Here is a 21,849-nt window from a genome sequence, read left to right as displayed (position 1 = left end):
CCAGGCAGAGGTCAGTACACAAGCCCCAAGTGAGAGAAGTCAGCAACGGGACAGACAACCACACCATGGAGTAAAGCCATGTGAATTCAGTAGGGGGAAATGCAAAGTGTAAGCAGAGGAGCAATCGAGTGCAGGAACCAGGCATGGCTGGATACGGCAGCAGAGTCAGCCCAATCTGCTGCAGGCTGATGACCCTCTGGGATATAGGGCTGGGACAGAAAGGCCAGACTGCAGGTCCAAAAGGGACATATGCTACAGTCTAACTGTTATGGTAATTCTGAGGTCCACTGACAAGTTGGTAATGGCCCACCTTGATCAGGGCTGGGGGAGCGGGGCGGGGGGGGGGGGGGGGAACCTCTGCACATATCTTCAGGAGAAGTAAAAACTTGGTGAAAAACTGCCAGAGTGAAACTGGGCAAGCACATTCCTGGCTGAACGTCCAGTAAGAGGCGGGTAGAAGTCAAACTGAGGCCAAGGACAGGAGGGAGGCCATTCAATCTCCTCTGCGCCAATGGTGCCTGTCCCACTGCACTCACCACCAGCAATGCCAGAGACCAGGGTAGCAATACCCGAGGGAGGGGGCCCCCGGAGCCCCTCAATCGTGCGCTTCGACTGGCTGTTCAGCCGCTGCTTTAGCTCTGCCTTCTCTGCCTCTAGCTGGTCAATGTCAGCCTGGAGTGCATCCATCGTCTCCTCAAACTCTCTGTGAAAAAGAAATCCGGGCTTGGGCAATGCCCTTTCCCCAGAGCCCCGTCCCCATTTCTCAGTCCAGACAGGTCCTTGGAGTAGCCCTGCTGGTGAGGAGCCAGGAGCAGCACATGATATGACTGGGGTGACACAATGGTGTTGGCAGTGGGGAAAGGAGATGGCATCCACTCCCCTGGGGAGAGTCTCACTCTGATAGGGCCTGGATAGGGGGATGAGTTAGGAGGGAGACTGGCTGGCAGAGTGGAGGGGTGGAATAAGCAAGGGCCCAGGAAAGGTGCCTGACTTCTCCTTCTTCCGCAGCAGTGCCTGGGTCTCCTCCAGGCGAGTCTGGACTTTCTCGATGCGCTCATCTGCATCCTTGGCAGCACTGTCCAGCTTCTTCTCCAAGAGGCTTAGCCGCACGTTGGCCTCACTTAGTTCCTCCCCCTGGCGAAGGTCAGAGTGTCCAGTTCCCTTACACCCTCCTTTACATCCTCCCAGGGCCCCCAGGGACCTGTGACAGAGCACGAACCAGAAAGCTCCTAAAGGCCCACAGCTGTTCCCCACACTGATACAGGCGCCACTTCTCCCCTCAACCCTCAACCAGTCTCAGCCCCAGGAGATCCCCAACACTCAGTGCTGACCTGTACCTCAGCATACTTCCCAGCCCCCTAGCTCCTGAGCCTAGCCTACACCCTCACCTTGATTTTGAGTGACTTCTTCAACTCCTTGATAACTGTCTCTCTATCTTCAAGCTTCAAGCCCAGGCCTTCAGCATCAGTGATCTCTGCACGAAGGGCTGCAGCCCGCAGCTCAACTGGGGGAGGCTAGGGGTCAAGCGAGAGCAGAGGCAGGGGTAGTGAGAGGAGGTCACCAACATTCTCCTTCCAGAGAGAGCTGGGCACAGGGAAAACCTTGCCTTCTAAGCAGGGCGGTGCCCTCTGGATTCCCCGCTCCCGCCTCCCAGTCCTTCCACAACCAGCAGCAGCTCTGCCAAGTCCTGTTCCCCTGAGCCCCCGAAGCCCCTCCACAGAGCTCCCCACCCACCTTGCTGGGGGGCCGCTCTGCATCATACTCTCCCTCCTGCATGGCCGTGGCCAGTTTGTTCATGGTACTGATGAGGATGTTGCTCGACTGGCGCAGACACTCATAGGGGCTGCTGGAGGGGGTACCGTAGATCTACAGGAGCCGAGGGCAGTAGTGAAAATCTCACACTGGCCATATCACTCCCCCACCATGTCTGCCCTGTGCCGTCCAGGCCTACCTGCTCGCTTGCTTTGAAAGCCAGCTCCTCCAGGGCAGCCACAGGCAGTCCCTCGTTCTCTGCCAGTGGGGCAATGAGCTGGGCGGCAGCAGCTGCCACCTCCTGCAGCACAGCCACCACCCACGTCAAGTGTTTCCTGCAGTCTAGGAGTGTGTCGGACACCTGTGCAACAGCCCAGAGTCAGGAGCCCACCCGGAGTCCAGCACCACAGTTCCCAGTTACCTTAAAACCATTCTTGTTCCCTGACCAGATCCAGATCTTGACACTCTAAGCCCTTCCTGGTTCTACTCAGCTTCCTTTCCTTCCCCCCATCGCTGCCCTAAACCTGTGGTCCAAAGGCCAGTGCAGCTGGGATCCCAGGAGCATCTGTCCCTGGCATTCGCCTTCGGATCTTCTTGCAGAACTGGCGGATGTCACTACATGATGTTTCCAGGTCCCGGAGCAGGAGGGCAATATCTGAAGCCTCCTGTCCACCCTACTCAGAGAATATGAAACGGATGGGGAACCAAGTCAGCATTAGGGCTGGAGGTGAGGAGGCGGGGGTTAACAAGGAGGAGGAGGTCCAAGAGATCAAACTGTGCTCTCACCTGCAAGAAGGCACGCAGCCGTCCCACCTCTACGCTCATGCAGTCAAGGGCACTCTGGGTGAACTGTAAGGATAGATGCATGTGGTTGTCAGCCCCCAACAGGAGCCCTTCTGCACCATCACCATCCATCTCTAAGAAGTCCCCACCCTCCACTGACCCCCATAAAGATGTTCGTTCTCTGGCTTCCCTGATCTGACCTTGTTCCAGTCTTATGTGACACCTCTTGAGGGCCAGATCTCTTGATCTGATGTCCTCCATTTCTGATATCTACAGGGGGCTCAACCACTGGCCCAGAACCTTTACCTTAATGTGGTCAGCCAGCTGCATGGTACTGTCCTCGGGCTGTTCAGCAAGATGGATACTGTACAGATGCTGAGGGGAAATGACAGAGCAACAGGCAATCTTTAGGTCTTGGAAGGACGGAGAATTCTTCCCAAACTGTAAATGGAGCCCCAGTCATCATGGGACTCCAGAGGTACAGGAGAATCTGAAACCCCCCAGGGAACTGGATCCTCAGGCAAGCTCCTCTAAGAGCAAGCCAAGCCATAGGCAGCCAGCCGGGGGCAGACAACCTTGGCTATGCTGCCAACAGCCCTACCAGGAAAAACCTTCCCTCCCTCCTATGCCAAGCCTGAACTCTTGCCCCAGACCTGGTAGTACTTGATGGCCTTAGTGAGAGGCTCTACGTTGACAGTCTCATCCAGCTGATCCTTGTGTAGCAGCTCAATGAGGAAATCCAAGGAGCGCTCGTGGGCACTCATCTCAGGGTAGAGGCTGCCAACCTTCTTATACACATCCACATTGCACTGAGAGAGGGCGCTAGAGACCAGAGAAGGGTCCTCTGAGGCCAAGGCCTGCCAGGCAATGTCGGTTCTATCCAATCTCAGCCTGCGGCCCTAGAGTGGGGCCAGGGATCACTTACTGCTCATAGCGGTGGAGTGTGGCCTGCAATAGACTCAGTGAGTACACCAGCCCAGCAGCAAAGCTGAGCTGCTCCCCTGCAGCTCCTCGGAGCCCAGGCCTCTCTGAACAGTTTTCGCTTAGTTCAAACTTCTCCTGGGCCTGCTTCCGGATCAGCTCTGCCTGTGGGAAGAAGCACCAGGGACCTGGGGCTCAGAGAAGAGGATAGAGAACACAGACTCGGGAATACAGGACACAAAACTGAGCAACTACGTCGGGAGCATGGACACACGTGGAGGAGAAAAGCAGAAACGGCTCTTAGATAGTCAGGGAGTCTCACACAGGGAAAAGATAATGATGTGATTACTGGTGGTTATGAGGATTTGGAATGTGGAGCCAGTGGGCCCAAGCTCTTTCCTGCCTTAAAGCTACTGCTGCTCCTGCTACCCTTTTACCTGAATTCTATCCTGACAATTATTCCCCCACTAGTTCCTAGTCATCTTCTGGGTCTCAGCTCAAATGTTACTCCTTCAGTGACACCACCCCATCTAAATCAGAGCCCAGACCATGCTCTCTCAAAGAAGCTACCTCCTCATCAAAATCCACCATCTGTAATACACATTCCTCTGTGACTTTGTTGACTATATTCCTCCACTACATCATAAACTCTTTATGAGCAGGGATGCTGGCTGCTATCTTCGCTCAGCATCCTCAATGCCTGTCACACAGCAAGTTCAACAGATTCCTGTTGAACATGTGATTAGATTGATTGGCCATACCTTGCAAATGAGACGAGGCATGAGCAGCAGCACCAGGACACAGTCATGGTCCCCACCTGGCCGAAGGAAGCTGTCTGGCATGAAGGCTGTAAGCAGGGACATGTGACGGTTGGCCTGGGCCACCTCCATCTGCCTCAATTCCATCTCAATTGCCTGTGAGGTGGACAGGGAGGCAGGCTCTCAGCCAGGCTGGAAAGAGTCTCAGAGCCACCATGCTTTGCTCCACCAGGTCCCCTGCTTCAGGAGTCTTCCAAACCACCACACAAAGCACCCCCTCCTCCAGCAACCTGAAGTCCAGAACCCCACGCCAGATCAGCCTACGGCCACACCCAGGGTGGATGCCCCAACACTCCCCACTCTCTGGTCTATCCATTTTCTTGACCTTGGCATGAGCCTTAGTCTCAGCAAACTTGATTTTAAAGTCAAAAGTCTCCGGGGGTGGCTGCTGCTGCCTCTCCACAGATGCTTCTTGCTGGTTTGTCAGTTCCCGATTCACATCCTGGGGGCAGAGACAGACAATGAGGCACAGCTGGGGCAGGAGGGAGCCCTGGGCAATCATGAGTGGGCAGCAGGGGGTACGGAGGCACCTGAAGGTGGGCGGTCAGCTGGCGGTACTTCTTGATGGTTTGCTGGTAGTCTGCAACAGTCTCCTGGGCTGCTTCTACACGCTTCTGGGCCTCCCGAACCCTCGCGCCCGCCATGTCCAGCTGCTCCCGCAGCTCCAGTTCTGTCTCGCGCGCGTTCTCCTGCAGCTCATCGTTCATCTCATTCATCGCTTCCTGGAAGGTGCCAAGGCAGTAGAGGCAAAGGAAAAGCAGAGTCAGAGTAGAAGGTCAGGGTGGGGCCACTCACCGCACACCCTGCTCAAAGGGGTCATGTGTCAGTCCCTCTTTGAGCAAGCGTCTTCCAAACACCCTCCATCGGGGTGGGAAATCTGGGGTCTGTTCTCTTACCAAGTCCCCCACGGTCTCTCTCAACTCTCGCACTTTCTCTTCTAGATTCAAGTTCCGGTCTGTTAGCATCTCCACCATCTCCTCAGCACCCAGAGCAGCATCCACCTGTGTTACATGGAGGGAACAGAGAAAAGGGCTGCTGAAAGGTGCCTAGAAAAAAGAGGCACCAACCTTGGAGAGGGGTCCTCTGGGCCAGAGGCTGGGGTCCCCAGACCTGCTCCTTGAGCTCATCGATGGTGCTCTCCGCCTGGCTCAGCTCTTCCTGCAGACGCTCCCGCTGTTGCCTCACAACTTCCAGCTCTTGGTTCTTCTTTTCCATGAGCTTCTGGAGTTTCACATGCTCCTGCTTCTCCGAGGAAGAAAGATCCCGCATCCTATGGGGAAGCAGGGAGGGAGAAGGGAGAAAGTGTGTGTCCACATCACTGGCAATGGGCACTATGATACGTTTGGGGACAGGAGAGTGAGCTCCGGAGCCAAGCAGGGAGGGGATCCTACCTCACCAGGGCATCCTTTAGGCGGGCATTCTGCTCCTCGAGCTGCTTGAGCTGATAACTGGACGCTGCCCCATCTGAGCCTGGGGAAGACCATTAACACTTTCAGACATAGTTCTAACCCCACCATTTGGCCCCCAGCAGCTCCTGGCCCCTTACCCTTCTCTTCAATCTCAGCCTTGAGGATCTCTAAGTCAGTGGTGAGCTCATCCACACGTTCTTTCAATGCTTCCACCTCCTGCTGCAGGGACTCAGCCCGCTCTTCAGCCATCTCCTTGTCCAGAGTGGCCATCTCGATGGCATCAGCAGTGTCAGCCATCTCCTCCATGTAACGTTCCTTCGCCTCCAGTGCCTCTTTGGCTTCCTAAGGAGGAGTGGAGGTTGGTGGGAGTGCAAGCAGAGAGATGCCTCATGTGCCCCTTCTCACTGGATGTTCTAGGCTCTGGCCCAGTTACTGGTACAGTGGCTTGGGTCCCAAGCTCCCCAGCCAGCCCCTTTCACCCCAAGTCCCACCTTCCGCGCCTCCTTGAGGCGTCGTTGCAGGTCCGCCTGCTGCTCCTGCATTTTGCTCTTCCATTCCTGCACCTGCTCCAGCTGGATCTTATGTTTCTCCAGCTCTTTTAGCTTTGCCTTGTCTTCTGCCCGTTTCAACCGCAGGGTCTCCAGTTTCTCCTCCAGATCCCGTACCTGGGCCCTCAGCCCCTCCTCCTCCTACAAAGGAGAAACCCCTCAGTGAGTGCACAGCCTCCCCCTCCTCCCACCAAGGTTGAGCTGGAGCAAAGGGACAAGACTGTATGCAAACACCATTCTAGAGCCCCAGGGTCAAAAGCAAGTGGCATACAAACATCTGAGAAAAGACCAATGCATAAGGGGCAAGTGTGGAAGAAGGAGAGAAAGAAAGGGTAGCCAAATCAATGACAGGCTAACCATATGCTATGTCCCCACCCTGCTGATCCAAATTCTGGGTCTCCCCCAACCCTGGAAAATTTCCAAGATCCTTCCCAGGGTCATAGGCCCCTCTGTATCTTGGTTCTTGTTCACTCCAACCCCAGTCCTTACCTTGGAGGGGGAAGGCAATGGGGGTGCTGCTCCAGGAGAGGTGAGAGCCGGTGTGGGGATGATGGGTGCTGCCAGGGGAGTCTGAGCTGGGGTGCTGGGCTCACTGCTGCTCAGCTCACCTGCTGATGCTGAGCCAGAGGGGCCCAAGGAGCTACTGGCCCCAGCCACCCCAGTACTGGCTGGGCGGGTGGGCTATTCAGAGAGGGCAGGGGCAGACCAGAAAAAGAACAGGGGTGGTGAGAGACAGAATATGAGAATATGTCAAGGAAAGGAGACAGAGAAAGAAAAAGACAGTGAGAGAGAATATCAAAGCACAGTGAGAACAGAGAAGGAAAGTGAAGGAGAGAGGAAAAATGACAAAGTCAGAAATGGTGACAAAGGACGGGGGAGGCACAGGAGGCAGGCAGAGGGGAGAGGGAGGAAGTGATAGAAGAAGACATAAGATTATAATGCTCCTCCCTTGGCACTGACCCCACATTCCTCCCAGCTCTGGCACTACCCACTTACAGCAGAATCCCTTACTCCCCAGACCTCCCCTCTATGACCCAGTTGTGATCATTCTGGCAATTTCCAAATACTCCCAGTCCTATCATTGCTCTAGGCCTGTACCCTCTTCCCCCAGGAAAAAAAAGTACCCCAATGTCATTCCCAGAGCAAAAGAACAAACTGGAGTTTGTTCTCTAACTTCCATGTTCCCAGAGAATTCTGGGCTAGGAGTGCAGGTACCAAGCTCTGTATCCCACTCTTTGGAAGTTGAGCTGATTCTCCCTCCCTTGGTCTACTTTAGGGGACCCTGCAGGTAAAAGGGCCAGACTGAAAGTTGTACTCCTAGGCTCCCCCTTGAAACACGGTCAGTACAGCCAACCTTCTGTCATCTCCCTCCCCCCAAGACAGAGGGGCTCTAATCAGGCAGTATCTACCCAGGCCCTGTGGGGCTGAGGCAGAGGAGCTCTCTGAAGCCCCAGGCCCTGGAGCAGACAGGCCTGTCCAGTGCTCTCCCTTGAAGTACTGAGCCCTGAAGCATTCCTGGTGGGCTGACATTCAGAGACCACATGCTACCCACAGACACCCCAGCTCCTTATCCCCTGACGTTGACACTGCCAAGTTCTTTACCTTTTTTCCAACTTCTACCCCCATTCATGCATCAAAACTGGTCAAAATGCCCTTTTTGAAGAAAGCCAGCCCTGATTAACCACAACCACTCTCATATCTCTTTTGCATTCAGGCTACTGGCCCATACACTCTCCTGAGAAGTCATTTTTGCAGGAGAGGCCTGTCACTACCCTCAGTCCCCTCACTCCTCTGAAAAAGAGAACCCAGGATGCACCGTGACCAACTTCTACTTGCTCATACACATGCCCACACACATGCACATGCCTGAAATGTGTGTCTACACTCAGCAGTGGCTTGTACAGAGGCTTTTTTTTTTTTTTTTTTCTCACCTTGGGCCGCCGAGTTGTGGTCTGGACAGGCAACAGGAGCCAGAGGAGAAGTAGTCAGGAAAGAAAGGATAATGGCAGAAAGACAGACAGCAGAAGGGACAGCAATGAGAGCAGAAGAAGTACCAGGAATGGGGCTACAGTTAGCTGCTTACCCACTCCCATCCCCACCCCGTCCTTTTTTCCCCTCCAGTGAATTACCTTGTTCCCACGCCAAGAACTCGGAACTCCTGTTCCCCCATTGGCTCCTTGTCCCACTTATGCCCAACCCTTGCAGACCTCACCCCTTCGAACACCCTGGATATCCCAGAAATCCCCGTCTCCTAGGCTAAGCCACAGGAGACCAAAGGCAGCAGCTGGTAGAGGTCCCCAGAGATTAGTCCTTCTGGCACTCGAGCCCAGAGCCAGAGGCCCCACCCACCCACCACTCCCAAGGACTTTCCCAGGTCAGCCCTTTCCTTTAAGTGCTAGACTCTACAGAAGACTCCCTAGAAATACTGTGTGACCAGAGTGATGCTAGAAGTCCAGAAGTGAGGGATACGACCCCAGCAGAGGGGATCAGGCCCCTAAGGCAGCCATCCTCTCCACCCTACCCCATTCCCCAGGGCCAGATCCTGCAGCAGTCTCCATCCCTAGGGCAGAGGGCTCAGGTGACAGAACCATGAATACTGCATTAACCAGAAGCCCAGAGCTCAGCAAAGTAACCCCACCCAGCTGCAAGAAAGGACATGGAGGTGGGCAGCAGCATAAATAAACTACTGCCCTAAACTAAAACACATGATTAATCTTGAGTCCCAAATTATGTTCTTGCTACCCAGAGTCTCATAGCTCCAGCAAAGATAGATTTGGCCTAGACCCTGCTTCTAGGAGACGTTGAATCCAAGGAGACCAACGCCCACCCCTCCTACCCTGAGTTTAGCCTCCATAGCTGAGGGTCAAAAACCTCCAGGGTCCCCATCCCACCCTGGGAAAGCCCCTTAATACACACCCTGGTGGGGGAGGGATGCTGGGAGTACAACCAAGAGGCATCCTAGCAAAGGATAAGGGTGAGGTAGTCCTGCTAAAGACATGAAGACATAGGGACCTGCTTCCCAAATCCTCTCGCAGGAAACTCCCAGAGGCAGTTTGCAGCAAAAGCTGCCTGAACCCCACGGTTGTGAGGCTACTGGGTACAAGGCCCAGAACACACTCAGTCAGAGGCCAAATCAGGCAGAGCAGGGAGCAAATTTCCAGCGTGTGGGGCATGGCAGTGACACACACCTCTCCCTGCCCCCCACCTTCAACCCCACCCTCCTCCCCCAACCAGGTAGACAGATGAAGTCAATCAGCCCCCACCCCCACCCCAGCAGCCTGCTGCCACCATCGCCCTGGCAACCCGGCAGCAGGACCAGAGCAAGCAAGAGTACCTTTCGGGCTGTCGGTGCCTGTCTCATCATTGCAGAAAACCAAAGAAAGCCAGGAGAGGAAAGAGAAGGAGGGACAGAGGAGGATGGACAAACACACAGAGGAAGGGCAGACGAAGGGAGGGAGGGAAAAAGACCGAACAGAGGGAAAGGCGGCGGAGACAGGAGATTAGTGCATCAAATCCCAACAATGCAGCCTCAGCTTCTCTGCCGGACTGCTTCCCAGCCTGCAAATGGCTGTGGCTCAGACGCAGAAGCCCCCGCAGGTGCGCAGTGGGTCAGCCTGGCTCCGGCAGGCACCGGAGAGGCGCCAGGCCCAGTTCACCAGCTAAGGCTGATGGCAGCCTCAGTGGCCGCAGCACCGGCTCCACCTGACGTCATGCACCCACCCTCCTCTGATCCGTGGGGGTGGAGCCACTGCTCCACGGTCACCTAGCAACCGCCAGGCTCTGCTGGCTCCTCCTCCCCCACATGACTGGATAAAGTCCTGCGCAGAACCCGCCCTGCTTCTTCTTCCAAAGAACAGGTTCTGATTCTTCCCTCCCCTTCCCTCCCCCACCCCATCCCCAAGAGTCTGCTCCAAGAAACTGGGCTAGGGGCCATCCCAGAAATGGTACTCTCTGGGGCCAGGGCATGACTGGGCAGGGACATGGAGCCTCATTGCTCCCTCAGCCTCTTTCATATACTTCCCTCTGCCCACAGCCCATCAACTCCACTTGTCTTTTACACACACAAGACAACGCCCTTACCCAGAACACCCCTCCTGTGACAGCATCCGCTCTGAGGGGCAACAATGACACTAAGAAACCCTGGGGAATATTCAGCAGTAGCTCTAATGACAGTTTGGCTCCTATCCCAACCCTCCCCTGGTTGAAGGGGGATTAAAGCCTGTCTCTAAAGGCCTTCCAGAAGGGAGTGGACACCTTTTAGAGACATCTGGGTTCTCTTCTGCCCTCCCCTTCAAAGTTCCTTTGTTTTTGGTTCTAGTGCTAGCTCTCCATTCCCCACAGGGTGAGAGCAGGGCCCTGGGCTAAGTGGTCTGCTATGAGAGGACCACTGGAGAGGAAGATCTGGCTACGGACTTGACTATTTGACTGGCACGTCACACCAGGAGCAAAGAAGGCCCCGCATCCCAGCACAGGCAGTCTATGCTGGGCTTTGCCACATTTCCCCAGGCAGCTGCCAAAACCCCAGCATTCAGACATGACTCAGGCCCCGCCCAGGTCAGGTCAGCCTGTGATGAGAACTCCTCCAACGATATCAGACTGCAGGTCCATGCTCTTCTCTATTCAGGGGCCTGAGGCAAGATGGGAGCCCCAACAGGAGACAAAAACCAAGGGAAGAAGCCACTGTTCTATGACCTTGTAACTGGTCCAGCATCCTTTACAGCATGATTTTCCTTCTCACATCTCCACTCCCACTGAGCCAGGACCTCAGAGCAAGTACCAGTATGTGGTCTCTTCCATGGCAAGACTCCAAAATGAGGACCCACTAACAACCAGGAATTGAAAAGATGTTTTCCTCTCCCCACCCACTGCCCCGATCCAGTAGCTCTCCATGCAGGTCATAAGGGCCTGAGACCATTGGCGACAAGGAAATCACAGAACCATACATACAGCACAGTACATACAGGTCAGACAGGCACAAGCACGTCAGAGATAGCCCGGGCACAAGCCCAAGGCAGGGGCTGGTGTGAGGAAGTGGTCATGGCAGCGACTTAGGAGTTCAAAAGAGTCTGGGGGTGGCACAGTTGAGCCCCATTCAGTGATGGCTGATGAAAGTCTGCAAGGGCTGGGCCTCAAGCACACCACCAGAGGAAGGAAGAGGCAGGGAAAGACTAGTGGAGCAGTGCGAGGGTGGGCATCCACGGCAGTGCCCACCCAGAGGGAGGCATGTGGACTATCAGGCTTTCCACCTCAGGACTGTTCTCCCTGGCCTCCCACCTCCTTGCCCAATCATCTCACCTGGTACTTTCACCTAGCCTCCCAGTGTTTCCTCCCACTGCCCCCAAACTTGAGCTGAAAACCCAGTAATGTAGTCCAGTAAATGTTGTACTCCATGCTGCTGCTTTACATTCACAGTCAAATGTTTGGAGTATCTGATGAGAAGTCCTAAGGCAGTGGGGAGAGGGGCAAATAGGTGCAGAAATCATCTCTAATGAGTGCCATCTGAGCCTGGTACTGAGCCTGATGTCCCTGCATCCCTCAAAGGAACTCTGAAAGCCAAGGCTGCCATTTCCTCCGGCCATCCCAGCCCCAAGGTCACACACACATGCATGCAGCAGCCCAAGGACATGCAGGACAGCTGGGGAGGAGGCTCATGGCCCTCACCCACCCAGTCACAAATAGTAAACACACCACCTTCTTAGGCTTCAGTCCCCGCTGCATGAGGAGTAGGAAAGGGCAGAGTTAGAGAACAAACGCCACAGTGTGACTAGCTGGCCAGACATCCTGGGTGTAGGTGTTAAGACCAACTCAGGTACACACAGGTAAAGGGGGAAGTCAGGTCACTGCCAAGTCCTGGTAAGTGAGATGAGGGGTCCCTCAAGGATCAGATTCCAGGCTGTCCACACCCTGGCCCAGAGAAAGTGGAGAATCTGAATCCCCACCCTCATATACCCTGCGCAGAGCAGTGCAGGAGAATTAGAACAGGCCCTCTGCATACAGCCTAAAATAGGCAGCAGTAGGCACAGCTCCTTACCATTCGTTTGCAAACAGAAGAACTCCTTCTTCCTCTAGTTCTCACCTTACCCCTACCCTCTGTCCTTTTAGAGCCTGGCAGCCTTGGGTACCATAAGGCAGGAAGTTGGCAACAACACTACTAGGGTCAGACCTATCTTCCCTATCACTCCTAGCCTCGGTCCCTTTTGACTCTAAACATCTGGGCCCTAACAGTTTTTCCATGCTACCGCCTTTACCCCTAAAGCAGCAGCTCATACCCAGAAAGCTTCCAGGGAGGTTGGAGACTGGAAGGCTAACTCCGTTTACTCACCTACTATTTCTATCTATCTAGCATTAGTCTCCCTCCTCTCTTTCTCCTTCCCCTCTTTCTATTACTCCCCACTCCTACCCCCAACCACTCACCAGTTTGCTGGTCTTCGCAGCTGAGTCAGTTCCCTCTGTAGGAAGCAAACAGAAACAAAGCATGTGTTTGTATATGGGGGTAGGGGCAGAGATCATTGTGGTGGGGTAGAAGAGATGTAACAAGGGAGTATGGTGGGGATGGAGAAATCTCAGGATCCACTGTGGCCCTGTATTCTGGGAAGAAGTCCTGAGGACTCCTGGATGTGAAAAAGCAATTTAACTGGGTGGCTGTTACCTCTTTTGAGGACCTTTGAGGCAGAAGAATCAGGTGTCTCTGGGGAAGTAGTATCTGCTCCATCTTCAAATACCTGGATCTGAGGCCACAGAACAAACTCAATATAGCCAGATCAGCGATGGCTGCAATATGGGCCCCTCTCCCGACCCCAAGTGAGCCTGGGGTACAGGGCAACTTCCATAAGGATGGATCTCTAATCTTCCCTCCCCCACTACCTCCCATTCTCTCAACCAGAGACTTACACTCATGCCCAGAAAAAGGGAGCACCAACACAAAAGCCACCCAAGCAACAGAGTATGTACACATGCATACACCCAGAGCAGGGTGTAAGTACCTGGGATTGGCGCACAAAGATACCATGCCCTTCATCACAAGTGAAGTACTTCCTGCCTTGGACAGTTCCATCATTCTTGCCCTTTGCTTCATCCAGGATCACGCCTACCCATTTGCCAGTGGCAAAGAGTGTGGCTCCAACATAGGCCACAGTGCCTCGATGGCCTTTTCCAATAACCTCTACACGGGAACCCACTCGCAAAGGTCGGGCGCTTGCCTCGGCACTCATTCTGCTGCCACTGGGCGTCTGAAAGAAAGACACATGCAAATATATGCAGTTAAAGGCCTCACATCAAGGATATCATCCTAATGCATCCTAAGTAAGGCCTGGACAAGATCCTGGACTGAAAAAGGACAAGAAGTCACTTTCCTGAACCCCATTCTCAGGGTGAAGTGGACCCCAAATTCCCTTTTGAAAAATACCAGTGATATGTTCTAAGACTTCTCCAAACTCCTCTGGAATCTGCCAGAATTTTTAGGAGTTTATATTTAAATTTTATAACAAATCAGAACTCAATGACAGATCTGTGAATGTCACCACATGGCTTCTTTCTCAGGAGCACTGCCCCCAAGCAGGAGAGTAAAGCTCAAGCGAATAACTCAGTTTAGACCAGGCTCTCCAAGCCCAATACCCTGACTCAGGTGCCTAAGTTGGGAAGACAGGTGATTCATGGGTTACTCCCACACAGAATCCTGTTCCACTCCCCACTGTTGTCTGTGTTCCCTGTGGTCAAACAGCTCTTAGGTCTCTCACTCTCAAAGGCACACAACTGTGCCTCCCTCCAGCCCTGACTCCCCACCCCCACCCCATCCACACACCCACCATGACATTCCTAGATACTTCACCACAGCCCATTCAACCTTTTAATTCCCTTCTCCCTGGCCCAAGCCATGCCCTATCAACTCTACCCCAAGCTCAGGAGATCCTTCCCCCAGCTATGTTGCTACAAAAAGAAAAACAAAGGCCAGGTAAATCAGATGTCTTAGATCTGACCTGCACTGTCTCCCAGACTCTGCCAGTGGTCCAAATGGATAGCTTATTATCCCGTGGATGGACAAGGCAAAGGAATAGACTAAACATTGTCCTTCAGAAGTTCTCAGCTTCTGACACACCCGTGATGACAGGACACAACATGAAATTAGGTCCCAAAGAGGGCCATGGTTTAGAAGAAAATCACACCTAAGCCATTTTTAGCAACAGCAGCTCCATGAACCAAGGGCCTTGCAGCAAACAGATGAATGAGGCATGAGAAAGTGACTCCCTGGTCCTAAAGATTCCACAGGGCTCCCCTTGATGCTCCCACTTGGCTTCAGAAGGGAGCTCTGCCAGAGTCTGTCACTCCCTGAATCCCTTCCCCAAAGAGCTCATCTAGGAAGATAAGGATATAGTTCCCAGGGGCTTTAGGACCCCAAATCACACCTAGCACAGCAGAGTGGCTCTCATGGATCTGACGATAAAAAGAACTGACAGTGACATCAGGGCTAGCCCCACACTCAAGAGACTCCCCCAACCTCCCAATCCTAACAAGCCTCTCAGATCCAGGTGGACACAATAGTGGGTACAGATTCAATCTCAACCAGAAGAAAGAAAAAGCAAGTGACAAACAACAAAGCAGTTCTAAAGAAAGGCGTCACTGTAAGGCCATTCCAACCCACCAACCCCATTCAGAGCCCCAAGATAGTCCAATCCCCTCAGGAACCTCTGGCCAGAGGTCCAATTAAGAGTCAAAGGTCAGGCCTTGCCACTCCCCACTGAGGGCCCAACTCTGGGAGGGGAGGCCTGTCCACCCTAGCACCATCACTCCCTGCTGCGAGTGGCCCCAGTCTAGCTCCAGCCTGTCTCCCCAGCCCCCACAGCTGTGTCCACAGGCACCCAGGCCTTCTCCAGCAGCCCTCCCAGGGCCATCCCAATAAGGACCACTTACCCGGCTGTACATATGCCTCTTGCTCTGGGCCATGCTGCTCACCCGGCCTCTACCCCCTCCCCCAGTGGGCCAAAGACAGAGAGAAAAGGCAGAAACCTAGACAGGAGGGTCAGGGCTCCAGGCCCTCATGGACAGACACAGAAGCCGTCAGGCACGGCCCTCCCCAGTCCATGGACCTCACTCGGTGGCCTACCGGGGTAGGGGTGGGGGCAGAGATGGGGGCTAAGGAGCAAGTCCTCTCTCCTGCCTGATGATTCCTGAACCCAGAGACACCGAATCCTGCTTGCCAGCTGATGAGTCTCACTCTGCGCTAGTGCTGCTCTAGACTTGTCAGGAACCGTGCTTGCATCTGGGTCCTAGTGCCCCCCTGCTTCACCTGGCCCAGACAAGCAGGGCAGGGACTAAGGGGCTAGGCCCACACCACGGAACCTCAGCAGTCACCTCTAGAGTAAACTGGGAGCACAGCCCTGGTGGGTCCTCCTAGTCTTCACCCCTCAGCATCACTGACACCCCCCCCCCAACACCTCCCCCTACAATGTGCCTCAGCAGGACCACAAGCATCAAGTGACACTTCAAAAAGATCAGCTACCAGCAGGCCTCCACACAGCCAAAATAAGGGTCTCTTACTCCCTATCTGGAGCTCTTCTCTCTCCCTCCTTTTTCTAAACTCTGAACTCAGGACCCAAACCCATATAATTATAGAGTCTGGATTTCAATCTCACACTGGGCCAAAGGAGCCAGGCCCTGCCCACTACCCAGCAAAGGAAGGGCAGTAATGGAGATAATTTCATACACACAGAAAAGCAAGTCAAGTACCTCAGTCCTCCCCACACTGAAAAAGGTTACCATACCCTTCCTCCCTTCTGGTCATTATAAAGGGACACGCTTGAACTCTAAGACTATCAGGTTCAACTGGATGAGTAAGAGCAGAGAGCTCCACATGCCCCCTACAGCACAAGGCCCAATCTACCTCAACTACCTGCCCCTTACACTCTTGGCCTTGCTTTCTAGGCATCTCCTTAACAGAAAAAAATGAGATGTTTATTTTCTATAGTTCACAAAATTTCTTTAATAAGCATGTATTACTTTTATAATTGAAAATGTTTAATTTAACAAGATTAAGTATTCCAGTGAGAAGTCTCCAGAGGGCTATGTCATAATACCACTTCATTCATTTACCCATCTAACATGGCCTAGGAACCGACAAACCAGAGTCCCCGCCCCTAAGCACTCAAGGCTGGTCTGGGGTCTGCCCTATATAGCTCCACTATGTGCAGAGTGGATCTAGATTCCCTGGGCCTAGGGATACTTGTCTTCTCTGCACTGGTCTTCACAGGCCGAACAGAATCTTCCTCCACTCCACCCTCTTTCTAAGGCAGGCCAAAAAGCCCAACAGTAGAATGACAGTCAACAGTTAGATATATGGCCCCAAAACACCTCTTCACATCTTCAATCCTGGCCAGACCCCCATAGGAAACCATTTCTTTCCTCCCCTGCAAAATTTCCATGTTTGCCCTCTTCTTCCCTAGTCACATTTACCCAGGTAGGCAGAGCCATGCAGCTCCTTGCAGCCTGGACTTCGCATGTTCAGAGCACTTTACAGCCTACAGAGCACCGTAAAAAACACAAGTTTTAGTACCATGGTTAAGAGTACTTTTCTAGACTCAAGCTGCTTATGTCCAATTCTTGGCTTTACCCCCTGGGAACTGCGTAAACTTGGTCCAGTTACTTAACATCTCTGTGTTTCAATTTCCTTATCTGTCATTTGGGAGCAAAGAACATATCTCAGAGAGCTGTTGTGAGGATTAGCCAAGATAATCCATGTAAAACATTTAAGGCATTGCCTGGCATTTAGTAAGTACTCAACAAAAGTCAGCTAATAACAATGTTGTTATCCTCATATTTGTAAATCACAGTAACTCCACAGAAAGGTAGGCCTGGGACAGTGCTAACAAGGAAACTGAGGCTTAGAGAGCTAAGTAACTTCCCTAAAGTTACACACAAGGTGAGGAATGGAGCCAAAACTGGAACCAAAGCCTGAACTGGAACCCTCTGCACTTTCCACTAGCCTCACTGTTTACCACATGTATCTCTAGGCTTCTTCCAAGGGCGTGCTCCTCCTCTAGACCATACTATCTTCCAAAATACAGGAGAACTCATATCTAAAAATGACCTCATAACTCATCAACCATACAGGTGTATATATAGTCACCTAACTTCTTGGAGGCTGTTTCTTCTATAAAATGGGAATATCAGCTGTCATCTCTACATTAATGTTATGAGGCTCAAATAAGGGACAGCACATAAAAGTGCTTTGTAAAAAGTACAGAAGCTGTAGAAATGCAAAAAAAATCAGCTGACATAATGTAGTATATAAATCTAAAAATAAAATATCTAGGCAATGTTATACTTATAGGAATTACAGACAAAAAATAGGTGAATTAAAAAGAAAGGGGTACCTGACTATGCCTTGAATTATGGGCTGGGTGTTTTGTTTTGTTTTGTTCTGGATATGTGGAAAGGCCTACAAACACTGTAAGTTGTAAACACACTTTGAGTAGGGACAGAATAGCTTTGCTTGACTAGGAAATATTAAAGTAGACTAGTTTGGCTGAAGTAAAGAATTCTAGATGAGTTCCTCTATCAAACTATAAGCCTTTTAAAGCATAGCCCACAGGGGCCCTGGATGGCACAGTCAGTGTATCCTGATCTTGACTCAGGTAATGATCTCAGTTTGTGAGTTCGAGCCTCACATCGGGCTCTGTGCTGATGGCACGGAGCCTGCTTGGGATTGTCTCTCCTTCTCTCTGCCCCTCACCCGCTGGTGTTTTCTCTCTCTAAATAAATAAACTTAAAAAAAATAATAAAAAAAGCATAGCCCACAACTTTTTGTCTCTGTGATCCCATCACCATTAGCTCATGGAGCCAAATGTTTATTGAATAAATAAACACATCAATGTTGAGATATACTAGTAGGTTAAGTATGGATAGTCAGGGAGCTTAACATTCAGGTAGAGAAAGATAACTCCATCTCCATGATCCAATAACAACAAGTGTGTCTTCTTCCTGAGCAGGAGACCGGCATAATGAAAACTATTTTACAAAGATCAAACTGGAAGCAGAGCAGGCTGGAGTGGAGGCAGGAGCAACTTGGTAAAGACAGGATAACAGCAAGGAGGTTGCTGCATAATGAGCAACGGGTGAGGAGGGTCTGAACTCAAGCAGGAGAGGACAGAAACCAATTCAGAGGATGTACAAAGACGCCCTGAGAAGGCCCTGGGATAGATCACACATGGGGAAAGAGGCGGAGGGCCTGCACGGCTCCAGAGACAGACAGACCTGCACACAGCTTTGGTTCTCCTATTTCCTCATCTGTACGACTCTGGTCAAGATATTGAACTTTCTGAGCCCCAGTTACCTCATCTGAAAAAAGGGGGAAATGATACCTACCTCACAGAGATGCTGTGAGGATTAAAGATTGAAGTAAAGCATTTAGCACAGTGCCTGGCACAGATTAGATGCTCAACAAAATGCAGATGTTGTCTTCATCATTAGTGAGAAGATACATCAATAATGACTTACACACAGTAAGAACTTAAATGCTGCATGAATAAATGAATGGATGGATGAATGAATGCACAAAAATGAAAATGAATGAACAAACCCAGGAGCTTTCAAGCATGAGTACTAGAAGAATGATAATCGAAAACAATAAGAGAATTGGGAGGAACCGGGAAGGGAAATGGAACATGTTAGGGGAGAGAAGATAAGTCTTTTCTTAGGGCCTTCTCTGGAACAAACGTAACTGCACGCAGACACGTTATTTCACTATTTCCTTCCAAAATGAACTTGTGATGCCAACAAAACAGATTCCAGTATCTCTATATCCTACAGGTGATGGAACTGAGTCTCAGAAGTCAAAGGACTCTCCTGAGTCTCATGGCCAGAAAATGACAGGGTGGCACACTTGACTAGCTGTACGGACAGGTGATCCTTTCATAGCACCACTGGGCTCCATCCCATGTCACACAGAATAATTCTGAGTTACGTGTTCCCTCAGCCAGAGATGAGACAGATACACCCTGGATTTCTAATCCATTTTTCTCCTCAGTGATATTATATACTGTTAAATGATCTAGGAAAATGGGAAGAGAGGAGGGGAAAATCTATGTCTGATAAATAGATAAACAATGATCTTAGAGATTATTTCAGAAAATGACAGGAAAATGAGTAGACTGTTAAGAATTAAGAAGGAACAAGTAAGAAGGAAAAGCCTTTTTGGCGCCCAGCCTGCACCATTTCTACCTCGCTTTTACTAGCACCCCAGCATCCTTTGAGCCCTTGACCTCCTCTTGTCTCATCTCAATTAACCTTGATCTTGAGCTAACTGAACTGTCTCATTTCCCTCATCCCACTCATAGAGGAAGTGGTCTGAGTCCCAGGCAGTCTGATAGCAAGGTTCACACACCTGAACTGAATTGTATCAGGCACTGGGCATTGAAAGTTTGGTTACAAAGATAAACACAAATTGGGGTGCCTGGGTGGCTCAGTCGGTTAAGCGTCTGACTTCGGCTCAGGTCATGATCTCACAGTCCATGAGTTTGAGCCCCGCGTCGGGCTCTGTGCTAACAGCTCAGAGCTTGGAGCCTGCTTTGGATTCTGTGTCTCTCTCTCTGCCCCTCCCCTGCTCATGCTCTCTGTCTCAAAAATAAATAAAAAACATTAAAAAAAAAAAAAAACAACAAAGATTAACACAATGGTAACCAACAAGATTCAGATTTTCTTCAGACTAGGATAAAACTGTATATCTCTGAAAGCACTAGTAAGGAAGGGATAAATACTGATGTAAGTCCCTCAGGAATCAGGAAAAAAAGAGCTGTCTGCTCACTGAGTGTCAGGGGGTATGGAAGGATGGGACTAGGAGGGTGGAAGGCTGGATTCCAGACACACACAGGAACCCAGAAATTAGACACACACAAAGCCCATTGCTCCTCGGTCTGACTCGTATCTGCTTTACAGATCTCATACAGATAGGACTTAAACCCTAAATGGACTTTTTAAACTTTTATTTATTTATTTTGGGAGGGAGAGAGGGACAGGGAGAGGGAGAAAGCGAGCAGAGGAGGGACAGAGAGAGAGGGAAAAAGAGAATCCCAAGCAGGCTCCACGCTGTCAGCACAGAGCCCGATGTGGAGCTCAAACTCACAAACCACGAGATTATGACTTGAACCGAAAACAAGCACTGGACACTCAACCAACTGAGCCATCCAGGCACCGCCTAAATGACTTTCTTTACCTCTCCAGCTCCTTATTATCCCAGAAATGTCTACAGCCCACTCCCAATCTGAATGCAGCTTGACTTCTTCCCAAAGTATCCCCTTCCTCCAAGAATACCCAAAGACTACCAGGCCTGCCTCCAGAGGGTTCAGACCCTGAAGAGTCAGGGAGGAAAGCTGTACAATATGCCTCACTTATCCTCAATAAAGGAACTTTTGCAGGAAGGTAACAGGTACTTGAGTGCAGCCCCCAGCCCCATACTCAAGAACTACAACCTTCCCAGTGCTAGCAGGAGTCCTACTTAACAGCCTGTTTGAAGTTCCTGCCGGTTCCTCCCCATGAATCAACTGCAAATCTCTGGCACTAGGACCCTGCAGACAGGGAACCCTGAGCCTGCGCTCTAAAGAGAGAGATGCACCATTTCACAACTTCAGCAAAAGCCAAGGCAGCCAACAAAGCCACAGCCACCTTGGCTGTGCTTGGACTCTGCCTTTTGGGCAGCTCACCAGCCACTCCCCAGAAGCAGAGCATTCTGTCCTTTCTTTTTAAATCCACGTCATCATTTGATCATAATGGAAATCAATCTCAAGTCACCACGCAAAGGCGTATCCATAGCAACCACAAGAGGAAGGACACGGAAATGATGCTCCAGTGGCTGCAGCAGAAAAAGGTAAGCCTGTTTCTCTTCCATTCATGCTATCCCATCATTCTCCCCCTTCACTCAAGCGCATCTTACCTGCAAATTCTATCACACTAAAGGGGATAACATAAAAGGCGAGTGTTAATAATCTATGCTATTATGTAAGGTTATATAGGTCTGTCTACTCCCATATGTGACAGAAAAAAAATTCTCTTTTTCTGGTTGATGGAGACAATTCTCTTTTACATATTCACTGTCTCAGGTGACAGAATCTCTGCCTGCAATACCTGTCAAATCACTATCAGTTACTTGTCTTTCTAGTCAGGATGCTACTCTCATTCAAGGATTTCAGAGTTTCCTACCTATTTGTAAAAGGCCAGTGGCAACACTGACCCCACTTCCCTGCCCACCCATGCCACAGTCGTGCTCACACACTGGCCAGGTAAGACTTGCTCTTAGCAGCCCAAGACTCTAGCCCCTCTAGGTCCAGAAAACTGGGGGCTGGGATTAAATTTCTGCCTTCTCTGGTGCCTAAGAGGAAGGAATGCCATTTCAGCAGAGGTAAGAGACTCATCAAATATAAACACTACTAAGCCTAAGTAATCCTCCATGCCTTGACTTCCCCTTGTGTAAAATAGAGACAACAACAATACCTTTCTAACAAAGTTGTGAAAATTACACGAGGATGTCTTTAAAGCATTTAGAAGAGCACCTGGTATGGAGCATCAATAAATGTCAGCCATTATTATTATTATTATGAGAAAGAGGAAGGAGAGGCCTACAATGCAAGATTC

General features: G+C 51.2%; 1 protein-coding gene across 8 annotated transcripts in view; it reads right to left on the bottom strand.

The window, feature by feature from the left end:
* DCTN1 (dynactin subunit 1) overlaps positions 1 to 21,849 on the bottom strand; it is a 30,767-nt gene that overhangs the window by 3,368 nt on the left and 5,550 nt on the right. For 2 of the 8 annotated variants that reach the window (XM_058683624.1, XM_058683625.1), the window contains exons 1-26: positions 15,139 to 15,317; positions 13,215 to 13,460; positions 12,881 to 12,959; positions 12,646 to 12,680; positions 11,923 to 11,943; positions 9,566 to 9,583; positions 8,163 to 8,183; positions 6,721 to 6,912; positions 6,175 to 6,372; positions 5,821 to 6,025; positions 5,666 to 5,744; positions 5,385 to 5,544; positions 5,171 to 5,275; positions 4,805 to 4,996; positions 4,600 to 4,716; positions 4,218 to 4,370; positions 3,461 to 3,621; positions 3,189 to 3,357; positions 2,842 to 2,910; positions 2,539 to 2,601; positions 2,277 to 2,426; positions 1,952 to 2,113; positions 1,735 to 1,866; positions 1,389 to 1,514; positions 992 to 1,134; positions 537 to 703 (exon numbers count right to left, since the gene is read on the bottom strand). In XM_058683624.1, the coding sequence (XP_058539607.1) occupies positions 537 to 703; positions 992 to 1,134; positions 1,389 to 1,514; positions 1,735 to 1,866; positions 1,952 to 2,113; positions 2,277 to 2,426; positions 2,539 to 2,601; positions 2,842 to 2,910; positions 3,189 to 3,357; positions 3,461 to 3,621; positions 4,218 to 4,370; positions 4,600 to 4,716; positions 4,805 to 4,996; positions 5,171 to 5,275; positions 5,385 to 5,544; positions 5,666 to 5,744; positions 5,821 to 6,025; positions 6,175 to 6,372; positions 6,721 to 6,912; positions 8,163 to 8,183; positions 9,566 to 9,583; positions 11,923 to 11,943; positions 12,646 to 12,680; positions 12,881 to 12,959; positions 13,215 to 13,460; positions 15,139 to 15,171 (3,196 nt within the window). In that variant the 5' untranslated portion in view covers positions 15,172 to 15,317. Of the gene's footprint in view, positions 1 to 536; positions 704 to 991; positions 1,135 to 1,388; positions 1,515 to 1,734; positions 1,867 to 1,951; positions 2,114 to 2,276; positions 2,427 to 2,538; positions 2,602 to 2,841; positions 2,911 to 3,188; positions 3,358 to 3,460; positions 3,622 to 4,217; positions 4,371 to 4,599; positions 4,717 to 4,804; positions 4,997 to 5,170; positions 5,276 to 5,384; positions 5,545 to 5,665; positions 5,745 to 5,820; positions 6,026 to 6,174; positions 6,373 to 6,720; positions 6,913 to 8,162; positions 8,184 to 9,565; positions 9,984 to 11,922; positions 11,944 to 12,645; positions 12,681 to 12,880; positions 12,960 to 13,214; positions 13,461 to 15,138; positions 15,318 to 21,849 lie in introns of those variants that run through there. The other 6 variants (XM_058683629.1, XM_058683630.1, XM_058683628.1 and 3 more) reach the window with 5 other exon arrangements.

This window comes from Neofelis nebulosa, chromosome 9 (assembly GCF_028018385.1).
Source record: "Neofelis nebulosa isolate mNeoNeb1 chromosome 9, mNeoNeb1.pri, whole genome shotgun sequence".
In the NCBI taxonomy this organism is placed as follows: Eukaryota; Metazoa; Chordata; class Mammalia; order Carnivora; family Felidae; genus Neofelis; species Neofelis nebulosa.
Note: the sequence above shows the minus strand (reverse complement) of the source record. Positions and strands in the feature narration are given on the sequence as shown.